This window comes from Ochotona princeps, chromosome 30 (assembly GCF_030435755.1).
Source record: "Ochotona princeps isolate mOchPri1 chromosome 30, mOchPri1.hap1, whole genome shotgun sequence".
In the NCBI taxonomy this organism is placed as follows: domain Eukaryota; kingdom Metazoa; phylum Chordata; class Mammalia; order Lagomorpha; family Ochotonidae; genus Ochotona; species Ochotona princeps.
In genome coordinates this window covers 472,424-489,049 of record NC_080861.1, presented here as the reverse complement: position 1 = coordinate 489,049, position 16,626 = coordinate 472,424, and the positions used below count along the sequence as shown (strand labels likewise).

The window sequence follows — 16,626 nt, the reverse complement described above, 5'->3', positions numbered from 1 at the left end:
CAGCAAAGTCACCTTTATCCTGAGGCACTCTTAAGTGTATTGAGGCTTGTTTTCTTACTTGGCCTGATCTCTGCTGGAAATCATTCCACGTGCTGTTGAGAGTATGCACTCTGCATTATTGGGTGCCTGTTAGGTCCAGTAGATCAAAGGAAAAGCTGGACTTTCTTTGTTGGTCATCTGTGTAAATGTCTCAGTTTCTGAAACCAGTGTTAATGCCCCCTGCTGTGATTATGTGTTAATATCCTTAGGTCTGTTAATACCTTCTGTATGTATTTGGGTATGCTTTTTTCTTTTTAAAGATTTATTTATTTTATTACAAAGTCAGATATACAGAGAGGAGGAGAGACAGAGAGGAAGATCTTCCGTCCGATGATTCACTCCCCAAGTGAGCCGCAACGACCGGTGCTGTGCGGATCCAAAGCCAGGAACCAGGAACCTCTTCCAGGTCTCCCACGTGGGTGCAGGGTCCCAAATCTTTGGGTCGTCCTCGACTGCTTTCCCAGGCCACACAGCAGGGAGCTGGATGGGAAGTGGAGCTGCCGAGATTAGAACCGGCGCCCATATGGGATCCCATGACGTTCAAGGCGAGGACTTTAGCCAAAGGCCACGGCGCCGGGCCCGGAATCTCTTTTTCTGACAGCCAGGTGGAGTTAGTCTCTTGACTCATCTTTTCACTTTCTCCTAGTAGTCATTTATAGGTAAGATCTTAATGCCCCCATTTTCATACTTGGTGCTTTCTTATCTTCATTTGTGGTTGTTTGGTTTGTTTTCACTAATATTTGCCTTGATACTTTGCTTATTCTCAGAGGTCTTTACCGGATTCTTGCTTTGTGCTTCATTTGGCATAATGGACTTTGTTGAAATCACAGTTTAATGCTGACTATAATGATAGGGAAAGAGGAATATAGAGGCAGGAAGTCCTGATAAAGAACTCTGCCTTTGTGCTCCCTGCCCTCCACCTTTTGAATTCCTGATGTCATTTGCTCTCTCCTATCTGTATGTTAATGTAACAAGTGTAAACTTTTTGGTCTTCACCATAAGTATACATAAATGGTTTGTACCCCATGTTAGCAATAAATGCTAAATCATCTCGAATTTGTATTGTTACTTTCAACTCCAGTCAGCTTGCCTTCTGATATTCTTACTTGCTAAGATCTCTTTTAGGTTGAAGAATTCCTTTAGCATTTCTTGTCACATGGTCCAGTTTTACCCCCTCAGAGCTATGGAAGTCCCAACCCAGTGCCTTTGGCCAGAAAGGTTTCTGTGGTGAAGTCAGTCGGACAAACCAAGCCCCTGTAGGTGTTGTCGTGTTTTCTCTTGCAGTTTTGAGGATCAGCTTTATTTTTAACCTGCTGACTATCAGATGTCTTGGGCTGGACTTGCTTTGAGTGTTGCTGCTGTCCTTTGATGTAGCTCTAGCTGGACACGTGTCTTTCTGAAGGTTTGGGAAGTTTTCTGTCCTTTTCTGCTCCTTTGACATTCTCAAGCCTCCTTGAATCTCAGAGCTGCTAGGCTGGCTGCCCTTCCATGCATTCTCATCGTTCCCCTCCAGCGTGTGTTTTCAAGCGCCCTGTCTTCAAGCTCCTGATTCTTCTCTTTGGTCTCTTAGTCTGTTGATGGCCTTCTGTAGGGTTTCTAATTTCACTGCGTACATTATCAGTGGAAGTATTTCTGCCTGATTTTACTTAGTTATTTCCTCCTGTCTGTCAAATCTCTATTAAGATATTGAATCATTTCTCTGTGCTTGAATTTTACTGAGTTTGTTCAAAACACCTATTTTGAAATATTCACCCAAGCATTTGGAGATTTCGGTTCCTAGGTGAAGTCGTGGTTCTCTAGAATTTGTTGGGTGCTGGCTGGCATGGATGCTGTGCTCCTGGGAGGCCTGGTGATCTGCCTTGGCACGTCCCTGTCTTCTGAACTTCTGACCAGTCTGTTTCTCTACACCTATGGCCACTTCGGCTCTAGCGTTCAGTGGCACCCTAAATCACAGTTTGCCCCAGGTCTAGTGTTGATATGATTGTACAAGTTCAGTTCTGCAGTATTCCAAACTAAAATTTGTTGATGTGTTATTGTTCAGTGTCAGCTGAGGAATTGCCTCGAAGAGGGTATCTGTGTGTAGGCCGCTTAAAGCCTGTGCAGGGTTGGGCTCCATTTCCTGTGCCCAGAAATGCCTTGCTGCCCAAGGAACAGTGCAGCCTGGGAGGAGGACCAGAACTCACCTTGCATCTAGGCAGGTGCCTATCTATCGGCCACTGGTGTTGCCGACTGCAGTGTAAGCCCACAGAACTGCTCTGGGCCCTGTCCAGAGGCTGTGTGCTGGCACTGGCCTGGGACAGGGATGAATAGGATGTGTGTTTGGTCAGCTGGAACCAACTTCCAACACGGTCCTGTGATTCTTTGTTGTCTGCTCCAGGTTGAAGGAGGGCTGATTCAAGAGGCATTTTCTGTGCTACCCAGGACACCTGATGTCTTTTGTTGGCCATGACCCACTCTGTGTAGTATAGATTAGAATATATTATGGTATTTCAAAGTGCTTAACATACGCTTTAATCAGTTGGTTTATCTCGTTGCCTAGCTCCTGGCAAAAAAACTGTATATTTGGTAAGTGCTGATACCATTTGGCTTGGTTAAGCATGCTTGGTTTAGCATTAGCATCACACAGACCTTACGTTCTTAGCTCATTCATGCCATTTCCAGTCATCAAAATGTTACACAGACACTCTGCTTCAGTTAGTCTGTTTCCACGTGGCCCCGGAGTGGTGGGAGTAGGGGTCTGTTTGAACATGGGCATCAGGAGCCATATCTTGGAGTGCCTTTTTTAAATAAGTTGATAGAAAAGGTACTTCAGTGTATTCACTGAAAGGTGTAAGAGTTAATCTGGCATTTCAGGGAAATGGAGGTAAGACATTGTTTTCATATTTCTCTATTCTCAAACCAAGATAAGTTTGCAGTTATATAAATGAAGCAACATACTTATTAATACATTTGAATTTTTATTTTAGAGCAATATACTTTGCTGCTTATTCAAACTGCAAGGAAAAGCTGAATGGTGTATTTGATCCTGATTCTACCCAGGTACACATGATTTCAGCCGCAATGGCAGGTATGAAAGTACAATATTAAAAAACAAAATCTTTTTGAAATTGTTGAATTATGATGAGTTCCTATTGACTAGTTTAGGTAATGAGTGTAGTTTTTACTGATTAACACTTGCAAAGATGATTTTTGCATTTATTAGCGTAAGATGGATCTGATCAGGCATGTGTGAAGTCTGCTAAGCAGCGTTTTTGGAATTAGTTTAAGTGATAAAATCCAGGTAGTCCAGTGAATATTTAGTGAGCACTTGGAAGAATCCAAACACAGTTCCAGTTTATGTCACAAAGCTGTAATTTACTGTTTTCTCCTCGATTTCTGTTAGTGCCTTTTCCCTTTTCGCTGCATGTTTTGGCTTCTGTCTGAAATGTGCCGGCAGTTCTTGGTAAAGTATTCATCTTGTCCTGTGCTGAAATGCTGAATTTTTTGTGACTGGTATGTTACTAATAACTCAGTTTCAATAATGTGTAAAAATCTGTGATTCCACACGAATCAGACCACATAGCACTTAACTAGCCCCCATCTCTGCACTTCCTTGAACATATACTGCAGGGGATTGGCTTGGCCAGTTTCCTCCTGGATTCATTTTGCCATTCATGTTAAACAAAGCCATATACTTTGCAACAAAAATTATCTGCAGTTTTCTGATCAGCTATGTGCTTAATGAATGTCTTAATCTGCAAAAAAAAAGAAAAAAGAAACCTTGGCTTTTTTAGAAATAAATTACATCAATTTGAAGCACATATTTAAAACTTGGAACTGAGTGTTAAGTTTGAAATACGGATTTCTGAAAAGGTTGTGAGATACTCTACACCATGTGAGAACTCTAGCATATACCCTGAAATTACTTCCAGGGCTTTTTCTGTTTAGAAATTGTTGATTGATTCAAGTTTTAAAGCTGAAAGGACAACAGGAAAGTGAATACTCTGATTTCCCCTGAAGAAAATTTGGGCCAAGTCCTGTAAATTTATGTGCAAGTTCTATTACCTTTGTTGGTGGTATGAGTTAGTTGGTTTACATTGAGTGGGGTTTTGAGAGTTACTTTTTTCATTTGGTGCCATAGACATTACCTAGTTACAGATAGCTTGTTTTAGTGATACCATCTTCACCTTTACTCTTCGTGGGTATAAAGTTGAAAGTGAATGGTCTAGGTCAAACTTTTTAGCAAACACATTTGATTGTGTAAGAATGTGTTCTGGATTATCATAAATACATTTATGATTTTTTATTTTTTAAAGACTTGAGATCAAGGAATTGATGAGCAGTCATTTTAAGTAGAATATTTAAATTTAGACATTCAGAACGTCGATTCCCAAAGTTAGAATATCTCATCAGAATTTTATACCTGTATTTGTTTCACATTGCAAAAAGTTTCAATAGGATTGTCATTTTGCACTTTTTTTCCCTCAAATGTGTACAAATATTAGCTAGTAGTCCTTTTTTTTTGGGGGGGGGGGTCCAGCTTAGATTCCTTGACTTTTGATAAACTGGTAATCTTATATATGTTTGGAGTTATTGCACTGTATACTGACTGTATAATTTGAAAAATACTTCTATTGCACTTTTATTCTGAGAAATGCGCTTTCAGGCTTGCTTGCACTGTTGATGAGATTAACAAACACCTTTGCCATTTTTGGTTTTGGTGTAACTAAGTGGGGCAGTGCAGGCTCACTGAGGTAGCATTTGCCCCTTCATTCTCAGCGGCCTGCACCAGGTCGCCCTGGGTTTTCTGTAGAGATCTAAATAAGAATAATGTGGGAGTGCCATGTCCTCCTTAGAGATAATCATGTGAAAAATAATCCAACAACAACCAAAAAATGCTAACCTTGTCACTTCACTGTAAAATCCACATTAAAATAAACTATTAAAAATACCACCTGTGAGATTCTGCCACACCAAAATAACAGAAAGCAAGGATTTCAGATTACTGTAATTTTAATTTCCAGTAATCTCTTAATTCAGCTTCAGTTCACACTTTGGGTGCAAACTCAAGTATTTAATTTTAGATGCAAAAAAAAAGTAAGTCTATTGAAAGTAGAACTTTCATTTGTTGCAAAGGAGAATTTTCATTCTTTGTAGCTCTACAAAGTGATTATTATGAGAATTTGTAAGCCTCTAAAATTGATCTGTGAATTTGCTTTCCAGTGAAGAACATTTAATCCAATCAAGTGATGTTGCTTTTATGTTTTACCCATTTTTTTCCCCAACATATGGCTACAAAGTTGTAGAACTGAATTTATCCTGCTGTTGAGAATTTCTGATTTTGCTTGTGAACTCGAATAGCCCCTATATACACCTGCACACCTGCACGCATGCGTTACTACTCAATTCTTAAAATAGCAGTAATGTAATTGCTAATGTTTCTACATACCTACTCGATTTTATTTGTTTATGGCATGCTCTTTTATTTTTCAAGATTTATTTTTCTATCTGAGGTAAAGTTCATTCATTGAATACAAGTTTTGTCTAGCAGATATGAAACATTCTTAAATTATCTCATCTGTCCATTGCAGCTCAGCCAGATGGGGGCCGCACAGATGTTTGTGTGTTTAAACATTCTTCCTGGTTTGTTTTTTTGTTGTTGTTTTGTAGAATACAAGAAGTTAAATACAAAATAATCCAAAATATTCCATAAGTATGAATGTGCAATGTTACTGGCCATAGTGCAAAAGGTAGAAGGTACTATTGTAGCAACATATGCTTTATTTTATAAAAAAAAAAAAAGAAATTATCATTAGTTCCAAAATAAAGTTATCTGAGTATTCTGTTGGACTTCTTTTTTAAAGATTTACTAGAAGAGTGATTGTTAAAAGATGAATTATGTTTTCAACTCTTTGATTGTGTTAGGTAATGATAGGAAGATAAGATGATAACCTCCCCTCTCGATATTTTCTTAGATTTCCCTTTGACAAGGTTAGCATTTTTTCTTTAAAAGGAAGGTTGATCTTCTTTTAGGTAAGTATTTGGATTCTGAAACTGCTCTAGATGGCAGGATTTTCAGTACTCGTAAATTTTTTTAAATATGGCCCGTTCTAATAATCCATTCTTTTTTTAACCTAAAACTTTTTAAAAAGTTAGATCTCACCGTAACTATTTCTCAGATCCTTCCAATGGGATTCGGTTTGTACACATGTTTCTGATGAGGTCACTGCTTGTTGTTATGATACAGAAAAGCCTGTGTCTATTTTAGGCATTTACTGTACATTTCTCCCGAGAAAAGAGTGAGATCGTGCCATCTCATGCTCCCCACCCGCAGGTCACTTCCTGTAGAAATATGGACTAACTTAAACCTCGTGAGTACTGATCTGAGCATCTCTTGCAGCCTCTAGTGTAAGAAACACACCCTGGGATTTTAGGATAGCTGCGGGAAATGAACTTTTATTTCCTGAATTTGTGTGTTATTATTGAGTGCATTATTGTGTGCATTAATTGAGTGTTTCATGAAATTTTAATCTGATCCCTTTAAAAATCCTTTTAGTAGGGGAAAGACAGGGGACTTTGCAGTCATCACGTAGTAAAAGCGTGGGTCCTTGGCTTGGCCATAGCAGCCTTGGCCTTCAAAGAGTGTGATAGCCATGTACATACACACAGCTGTAAATGCTATCATCATGCAACTCCTTTGAGAGAAGGTAGGAGCTCTCTGCTTAGCGTAGCACTCCGTCCTACCACACTGCTTAGATAAGCTGGAGCTCTCTGCTTAGCCTAACACAGTCCTACCACACTGCTTTCCATTCTTTTGTGCATTAGTGCTTGGCTTTCAATTCTTGCCAGAAGAGCAAATCGTAATACCAATTTTTTGAGTAAATGAAGGATTAAAAAAATGGGATCTTATCTGTTTTAGTTTTAATAATAACACTTTAAAATACTTAAATGATAATTATCTGTCAGGAAGCTAGATGGATTTTGTTCTTCCAGATGTTAGTTGAAATAAAATATACTGAAAATGAAACACTGCAGGTGTCATTCACTTAATAAAATGAACATTTTCAGCAAGTTTGCTGTAAACAGATTTTTCTGTTAATTTGGTTTTTTTATTGGCTTTTCAATATCAAATGAAATTAGATCAGTTGGACTCTTAGATAAAGACTGGAAATTGCATTAAGCTGTTTAGGACTTTCTTATAAAGCACTAATGTTGTTGCCACTGGATAATAATCACTTTAAGTGACTATGGAGCAGTCTTAATCCTTCTCCTCCAGATGGATCCCTCATATACTCTTCAATCTGTTTTATATGTCATCAGATACTCAGAATATTGGTAGAAGTTAGTAATATAATATCAGAATGTCACCAATTTAAAATGCAAAGTAAAACGTAATAACCGATTTATAAATTTGAGAAGCACCATTCTCAATACCTTTGTATGTCTTTGTCTTAGAAGTGAAAGGAAATTATTTAGATTTGGCTAACTTCAAGTTGTATTTACCATATATATAAAATGCTAAGTTAATGGTAACAATTTTTCTTTGTTTATTTCAATTCTTTATTTACTAAAGTTTAATTTAGCCTGAAGTATCTGCTTGAGTTTGTTCAAGAGAAAGTAATGCCATAGAAGTTAGGGGTCAGAGTTTAATAGCTTCGGGCCTATGCAGTCCTCTGATACAGGTTCATTTGTACCTGGAAATGAGTTTTAGTTAAGTGAGAAATACCTGTGTTTACTTCCTGTATTGTTTATTAATATGTACAGGGAATAATTTTAGATTATAAAATATTTGTTGTGACTTTAAGGTTTGTGTATATAGATGTCGATTTTTCCCAGCTTCAAATTAAGGAATTTATGACCTGGGAGAGTATTATGAGTAGAACTTTGATATTGCCATATTTTTATAAGTAGGCCTTTTATTTAAAAGTAAGATAACTTTATTGCACGTCTTTTGAAAGAAAACATAATAGAGAATTTGGGGGAGCAGCATATTTTTTTCTGAAATTGAGTAAAAAGCTGATTTTTTTTAATTTAAAATTTCTACAGATTAATAAAGATCCTTGTGACTAATGTAGACTGTTTTTGTACTGAGCAGCATTTCGCTAATAAGCCTTTCATCTTAATTGCAGACATTTTGTTAACATAAATCTCTAAGTTTAAAAAATATGAATACAAAATTGGGGCTTGGTCAGAATAATGTCTGATTGCTTTAAAATATAAATCTAAATATCTTTAATTTAAAATAATTTAATAATTCACTTAGAAAAATGAAATTCCAAAGAATCGAAAAGTGATACTCAGAACTTTGTTCTCAGTTGAGGCCACATGCACTGTGCTGGCAGCTGCACGTTTTCTTCCCTCCCACAGAAACGTGTATGGAGAGAACCTTTCAGTAAGAAAGATGTTCCTGGTGGTCTGTCTAACCTTTTACATTTATATCATGTTAATGCTGGCTGATGCTTCCAGAATTTCTCATTTTAATTTTATAGTTGGATATGTAATAATAAAAGCACTTAAGAGAAAAAGAGGCCATTGTTACTAACAGTCCATTCCATTTATCCTACTTCCTGAATACACAAATAGGAACATTATTTTGTGTAATATCTGGCCATTATTATGGTGTTAAACAGGGTCAATGGAGTAAAATTTGAGTTTAGCTAATTATCTGACATCATGGAGAGGGAAGAAACCTTATAAGGCCAAATTCAGCTCTGTAGAGAATGTAGTTTTAAAAGTATTTCACATACATAGATCTACTTGCAGGAGTTTTGAAACGCTAGTATTACAGTTGGTTCTGCACTGTATGTTCCTAAGTGCACACCAGCATTTTGCTGCTCAGAGTAGTGTACTCATGTGGAGTGTGCTGGTTGTGGTCTACCTTTCTCAACCTGATATGCTTGACCTACTAGCATTTCATTTTTAAAAAATATTAAAACAGTTAAGATCCTTAGACATTTCTTCATGTCAGTTTTCATTGAATTTGAAGGCCCGTTGAATAAATGTAGCCTGGTGGGAGTGGTTCCTCTGAAGTTTGTGCAGCTGTTCTTAAATGTATCCACAATCCTGTTTGGTGTAGGTAAAGCAGTCTTCCTAAATTCCTATCTCAATATTGTATTTTGTGTGCAATTTTCCTATAAATAGGAAGATGGCAGTAAACTTAACGCATTAGCCAAGCCACATACTACTACCCCATAAGTTGTACTTTATTACTTGGAATGAACCATCCTATACTAGCAGTTAAGAGATAATGCTTGTGTTATTTAAGTAAATTAGAGTTGATTTCTTTTGTGAATTTCTTTATTCAGTGTCTATAAAAATGATTTTCAGATTTTTGAAATTTTTTCATGTGTTCAAGTAGATGAGGAAGCAGATCTGTCCTATTAGAACCCTAACAGAAACCTACTTGTAATAATCATATTTTAATAGTATTAGTAAGCATGTTTATAGAAAATATCTGTGGGGTCGAACAGTAGTCTTTTTGGTTATTTAATCCACTAAAGATAAGTTATAGTAAATGCTTGAATTTCAACAGAATTCATTTTGAAGGTAGCGATTCTTGATCCTAATCGCACCCCCAGCTAGCCGCCCTAGACTGCATGCTTCCTGTCCTAGAGTACAGAGGACCCCGTGTGGATTCCGTGTAGGTGGCAGGCGGAAGAGCTGTCCAGCTCTTAGACACGAGCACATGCTGCTCTTCAAAGAAGCTCTGAGTGGAGGCAGAACTTGCAAATCCGTGCAGATTGAAAGTCAAGGGAGAGGTTCGTGGTTGTGTGGATTTGTAAATTAGCAGTGTAAAGCACCCATCAATTAGCACTTTAAATATTTCTATATATTCTTTAGAATAATTTTTAAATGTTTCTGTTCCTTATTTTTACTGGAATTCATTTTAAACGTGTTTGTCTAGGTTTTACTGCAATCACAGCAACCAACCCCATTTGGCTTATAAAGACTCGGTTACAGCTTGATGCAAGGTATGGTAATTCTTTAAAGTTGCTTGGACATATTTTCTCGATAAATTTATTTCTTGAGATTTTGGTGCCAAGTATCTGTCTTTTCCCCTTACTTTTTACTGCCTGATTTTGTTGCACTCGTATGTGTAAATTGCATTTGCTTAAATTGACTGCTTAGCAAGAGCAAGATTCATTCATTGAGCAAATCTGTAGTAAACAGATAGGCACTGCTATGTTGTATTAATCAGAACTTCACATGGGCTGATCAAGATGCTTTTTAAAGCCCATTTGAAGCAGAAGAAATAATCATTGTAAAACTCCTGAAGCCTAGGCATTTGATGTGACCTGGGGACTGGGAAAACCAGAAGCAGTGTGGTTCAGGGTTTCCGGTGTCAGCTGCTTGCAGCCTTAAAGTGTGGAATGGGGCATCAGTACTTTCAGTGGTGAGTCTTACCTGGTGTAGTACGTTAATATCATTGGATGTTTCATTATTGAATCTGGAATGTCAGGTGGTAAGGGTCTTACCTGGTGTAGTACGTTAATATCATTGGATGTTTCATTATTGAATCTGGAATGTCAGGTGGTAAGGGTCTTACCTGGTGTAGTACGTTAATATCATTGGATGTTTCATTATTGAATCTGGAATGTCAGGTGGTAAGGGTCTTACCTGGTGTAGTACGTTAATATCATTGGATGTTTCATTATTGAATCTGGAATGTCAGGTGGTAAGGGTCTTACCTGGTGTAGTACGTTAATATCACTGGATGTTTCATTATTGAATCTGGAATGTCAGGTGGTAAGGGTCTTACCTGGTGTAGTACGTTAATATCATTGGATGTTTCATTATTGAATCTGGAATGTCAGGTGGTAAGGGTCTTACCTGGTGTAGTACGTTAGTATCACTGGATGTTTCATTATTGAATCTGGAATGTCAGGTGGTAAGGGTCTTACCTGGTGTAGTACGTTAGTATCATTGGATGTTTCATTATTGAATCTGGAATGTCAGGTGGTAAGGGTCTTACCTGGTGTAGTACGTTAGTATCATTGGATGTTTCATTATTGAATCTGGAACGCTCCTTTTAGTAAAATCGTCAGTGTAACAAAATCCAGTTTAACAGCATAGATCTGAAAAGTAATGACTGATAAATACTAAGCCTAAAATTGGAGCTGCCTGTCCACTTGATAGCCTTGTAGGCTGTCAGAGTCATGTGTCAGTGTAGAACTTTGTTTTCCACTTCAGACTGTCACACAGCCTAGTTCAGTGTTAGGCTCACAGGGATGGGTGAGCAGTATTGGTTGTGTGTCACGAATTTTGCAGGAAGTGAAATATCTCCATGTGTTACCCATCTGATAAGACAGATTTAAGACGAGATAGAAAATGTGAGTGATGCCTTAGAGCTCAGACTGTAAGCAGGCAGGCATTGCACTGCTCGGCGTAGGAGATCAACTCAAGTCCTGGCTGCCTGTTGGTGCATTATGGGCTGCAATAGCATGTTTTATCTGAAAAGCTGTAATAATTTGTTTATGTCAATAGGACATCTCCCTTTTCCTTTTCAGGAGCCGTGGGGAAAAGCGAATGGGTGCTTTTGAATGTATTCGCAAAGTGTATCAGACAGATGGACTTAAAGGATTTTACAGGGGCATGTCTGCCTCCTATGCTGGCATATCAGAGACTGTTATCCATTTTGTTATTTATGAGAGTATAAAGCAAAAACTGCTGGAATGTAAGACTGCCTCTGTGATGGAAAGCGAGGAGGAGTCTGTGAAGGAGCCATCAGATTTTGTGGGAATGATGCTAGCCGCTGCCACCTCCAAGACGTGTGCCACAACTCTTGCGTATCCACATGGTAAGAAGAGTAGAGCTCTTATCCGGAATGTCGAGTAACATAACAAATCTGGCCCGTGCCAGCCAATAACTTGCTTGCTAGAGCATTTATAATTTTACTGAACTGTTGGGTAGCAAAATAGTTCCTTGGGAATTAGTGATGGGGTGAAATCTGTAAGTAGTCAGGAGCTGGTTAAAGGGGCAGCGTGTGCCAGGCTGTAGGAGCATGGTGGTGATCCCTGTGTGTGCTTTGGAGTCAGACCTTGCAACAAGTTTCAGTTTTCAAACACTATGCATGTATTTATAAATAGGGACAATAGCAGAGTCTTTAAATGTGTTGCTGCTACTTTGTATAAAATGCTCTGCAGAGCTTACTGTGTGTCTAAGTATAGGTCTACTAGAACAAGATCAAAAATGTCCTCATTTTCAAATGGAAAATGAGAATACATTTTTAAGCATTTAGTTCTCCCTGTATATCCTGTCAGGATAAATGAAATAGGACTAAAGAGAGAGTATTTGCTCTAAAATATAATTTATGAGGGCAACTCTTCTGCAAATTGGACTGTGAACTAACCCATCTGTTTCTTGAAGCAAGTTACAGGTGTTACTAATAGGCGCCAGAGAAACCTATCTCCACAACCTTGTTGGGGTAGGAGAGTGCCTGCTGAAGTAAGGGGTAGCACTTGGGGAGTTATAAATCTTGTCTTGGAGCCAGGAGCACAGTGCAGCACATTAAGACACCATCGATGAAGTTGGAGTCCCACATGAGCACCAGGTCAGGTCCTGGCAGCTCCCTGCTAGTGTTCCTGGGAAGGGAGCGGAAAATAGCCCAAGTATTGGGGCTCCCGACACCCCATGAGGAATATCTGGGTGAAGTTCTGGCTCCTGACTTCAGCCTGGCCTGGGTTCAACCACTAGGTACATTTGGTGTATCAACCAGCAGATGGAAGCTCTCTCCCTTGCTCTCTGTCACTCTGCCTTCCAAATAAGTCAGTCTTTTAAAATATATATGAGCCCTAACCCTTCAAGTGATGTCATTAGGGTAAGAGGTCTAAGTTGATAAATGAGGTGTTTTGGAGTGACTCAAACATGACAGGGACGTTTCAAATGCATTTTTTATTTCCAGGAGCTATCATAGGCCCTTCAACAAGTAGCTTGTTTTTCCATTTCTGAGAACTGTCTTAGTTAGGTCCTCCAACAAGTAGCTTGTTGAAATATTTGGAAAATAGAGTCATTACATTTGTCAATGAAAATCAAATTCTTATCCAAGCTTAGAACTAAAGTCTCCTAGTAGCTTCCATTTCTCACCTTTCAAATGAAGAAAAATTGGAGTCATCCTTAGGGTCCACTGGGAATCTTAGTCCAGTTCCAGGCTTGGCCTTGCAGTGGCAGCTAATGTTTTAAATGCTTCCCATGTTGGTCCCTGCACAGTAACCTAGTGGCTAAAGTACTCGCCTTGTATGCGCCAGGATCCCATATGTACTCGGCCCCACTTTCCCTTCCAGCTCCCTGCTGGTGGCCTGGGAAAGCAGTAGAGGACAGTCCAAAACCTTGGGACCCTGCACCCATGTGGGAGACCCACAAGAAGAAGAAGCTCCTGGCTGGTTCCTGGTTTCCGATCACCTCAGCCCTGGCTGTTGTGGCCACTTAGGGAGTGAAACAGCAGATGGAAAATCTTTCTGTCTCTTCTCTCTGTAAATCTGTCTTTTCAATAAAAAGTAAAACTTTTAAATAATAAATAAATAAATACTTTCCCTTTCTTGCCCATTTGACATTTCATTGTGGTTTATGTAGGTTATTGTTTCATTGTATTTTTATACCTACAGACATATAAAATGTCATAGTGTGTCATTTTCATTACATTGTGTTCACTTTCTGTGGTTATAGCTTCTTGTTTCAATCAGCTACACATTTAAAATCAGTATTTCTCCTAAACATATGCTTTAACTGATAAGTGAGATGTGCTGCTTCTAATTAGGATGGTGTGAAGATATCAGTAATGTTTAAGCAAAGCTAATATGTTTTTAATTTGATTTCCCAAACAGAAGTTGTAAGAACAAGACTACGTGAAGAGGGAACAAAATACAGGTCGTTCTTTCAGACACTGTCCTTGGTTGTTCAGGAAGAAGGTTACGGGTCTCTTTATCGTGGCCTGACCACTCATCTGGTGAGACAGATCCCAAACACAGCCATTATGATGGCCACCTATGAACTGGTGGTCTACCTGCTGAATGGATAGCAGTGTGGGGCTGCTTTGAAGAGAGAAGACCAAAAGATTGCAGTGGACCATGGAGTATCGAAGCCAGCGTGGTGCACAGAAGAACAGCAATTTTGGAACATGTAACTATGCCTAAGTGGGAGTTTGGTTGTTGGAGTGGAAGTAACCATCCCACGTTACTTGGTCTTTCAGTAATGTGGAAAAGGGATACCTTGGCTGCCTCCAAGGAAATGCCTTTCAAAGCACCCCTTTCTCAAAATTGCCATTTTCTCTCCCATGTCCACCAGACAGTTATGTTTCATTGGCTTACAGCAGTCAGAATGTAGGGTTGCTTATTCCGTGAGCACTTTTCCAACCTTCTAAACAAGGCCATCCACTATGATGTGCTACACTGTAACTATCCAAAGATAATATTGGCAGACATAAATTTCTAACCTCTGGCTGTGAGTTTCTATAATCTTACTAAGACAACAGCATTAGGGAAAACCTTGGGATTATTGCCACATTTTCCCAAGAGAACCTGGCTCAATATTTTAAACTCAACTGCTTTGGCATTAAGAGTCACTGTTTTTGACAACCGATGAAATAGCATCTAAAATATTTTGTTTTCCACAGCTAGCATCTGCTTGATCTTGCACATACTCTGAATTTTAATCTGCCAGAGTAGCAGTCATACCCTAATGGTTTGGAATATAAAAGAAATGGGTCAGATGTTGATGGCCAGCCCTGTCAGTGACTTGGGCATGCTCTCCTGGTCTCCTAGCCTTGGAGTGTGTGAATGAACACAGTAGTCTTTTCGATGTTCTCTGGCTCCTGTTTTCACTGTAAGAATTTGAGACTTTGAGTTGTTTCTAAGTCTGCGTAGATTTCATTTAACTATTTTGTAGAGAAACTGGTAATTTTGTGTTTTTCCCTTATAAGTTTTTACTTTTAAGATAACATTAATATGTGGGACAGTAAAATATTAAAGACAAGGGGCTCTCTGCCATCCAAACCATCAGGTCATTATCTTAATTGAGTCTGATAAGAAATCTGTGCTTGTTTTCTGAAAGGTAAATGGTCGCGTTCAGGTTGAATGCTAACAGGACAGAACTGTTAAATTTTGCTGTTGAGGACACTGTACCTTCTAGTGCTTTAAATGTATCATGTATGACACTTAGGAAGCTATTGTGATTCTCTAAGGGGCTTTGCCTTTGGAAGTTGCTCTGCTGTATGGAACTTCTACAGATAAACGCCAGTGCGGTATTCATTTCAGTATGCTTTAACTGCATTTTTTGCAATGGCTTCATCTTAAAAAATGACTCCTTGTGAATGTACTTTGTGGCCTTCTTTTGGGGTGTGAGAATAAGAATTTCACGTTAAAATTCTTATTTTTTGAAGTATTGGCCATGTATTGGGCAGAAATAGAGTTGATAACTTTTGGGTTTGTATGTATTGTTTTGGAGATCTTTAATGTTTTCAGTATTCTATACCCTGTATTGCCCCAAAGGTATTCACATTGGTTTAGGGGCAATGTGTCGTGGCAAGCTCATGTTGCTATCACCAGTGTCGCGTAGTGCCCTCTTAAATTCTTGTAGTCAACAATAACTGGATGTTTCTGAGGTGCTCGATTGGAGTTAAAAATATTCCAATCCATTTGGAGACCAAAGTCAAATTCAGTTTCCCTGCTTTTTGTGGTAAAGTTCAGCTTTGTGAGGAACATACCAAAAACAGAAGAAGACATGCAGGAGATTCGAGGTCTCAGTCTGTGGTGTGTACCTTTTTGGGTGCCATTGATACTGCCTGCTAGCCCAGTGCCATTTGTCTTTGAGCATCCGTCCACTTCAGTTCCGAGATGTTGTGTGCAGGGCTGATCTCAGTACCAGCAAGTGGTGGGGATAATGCGTAAACCAGCAGTGGGGACACTGACTGAGCTGTGGCACACGCATAACAGGAGTCCTTCAGGGGGGATGTGTGGCGGGGAACACTGACTGAGCTGTGACACGTCCCTAGCATGTGTCCTTCAGGAGGGATGTGTGGCGGGGGGACACTGAGCTGTGTCCATCAGGAGGGATGTGTGGCGGGAGGACACTGACTGAGCTGTGGCACACGCATAGCAGGAGTCCTTCAGGAGGGACATTTGTTCCACCTCTGTTTGTGTCTAGCAAGTACAGTTGCCCTTGACCTTCAGTGCACTGTATTCATCTTGTTAAAATGTTATGTATGTATGCACTAGCAGGAGCAGTTTCAGACCCTTTTTTTTTTCCCAACAAATAGAAAGGAGTGTTGAAGTTGGTGCTTTTGTCCCCTAAACACCATCTGGTGTAATAGATCTCATGTATAATAGGGATGATTCACCAAAGTTCTTTAAAGTTTGTCTGAGAACATTTCTTGAAAGGATTTTAACTGATTTGAATGTTTAACAAGAAGTTGTATGCTCGAAGTGTTGGACTTTTTCGGTAGACCGTGTTTTGTTTTCATCTGTTTCTGGTGTAAGGTAGTCCTCTTCAGATTGGCCTGTGTTGTAGAATCCTCGCTAGCAGTGAGCTGCACATATTCAGGGCAAACAAGTAGACACTGAAAGCCTGCTTCCATGGAGCAGCACTAAGGGAAGCTTAGATCACCTCTGCTGCCCG

The 16,626-nt window shown here is 39.2% G+C and overlaps 1 protein-coding gene across 1 annotated transcript in view; it reads left to right on the top strand.

Moving 5' to 3' along the window:
• The window catches only part of SLC25A36 (solute carrier family 25 member 36), a 29,130-nt gene extending 14,920 nt beyond the window's left edge, over positions 1-14,210 (top strand). The window contains exons 4-7 of the mRNA XM_058657021.1: positions 3,006-3,106; positions 9,923-9,989; positions 11,526-11,815; positions 13,839-14,210. Coding sequence (XP_058513004.1) covers positions 3,006-3,106; positions 9,923-9,989; positions 11,526-11,815; positions 13,839-14,032 — 652 coding nt within the window. The 3' untranslated portion in view covers positions 14,033-14,210. The remainder of the gene's footprint in view (positions 1-3,005; positions 3,107-9,922; positions 9,990-11,525; positions 11,816-13,838) is intronic.
• Positions 14,211-16,626: the final 2,416 nt, after the last annotated feature.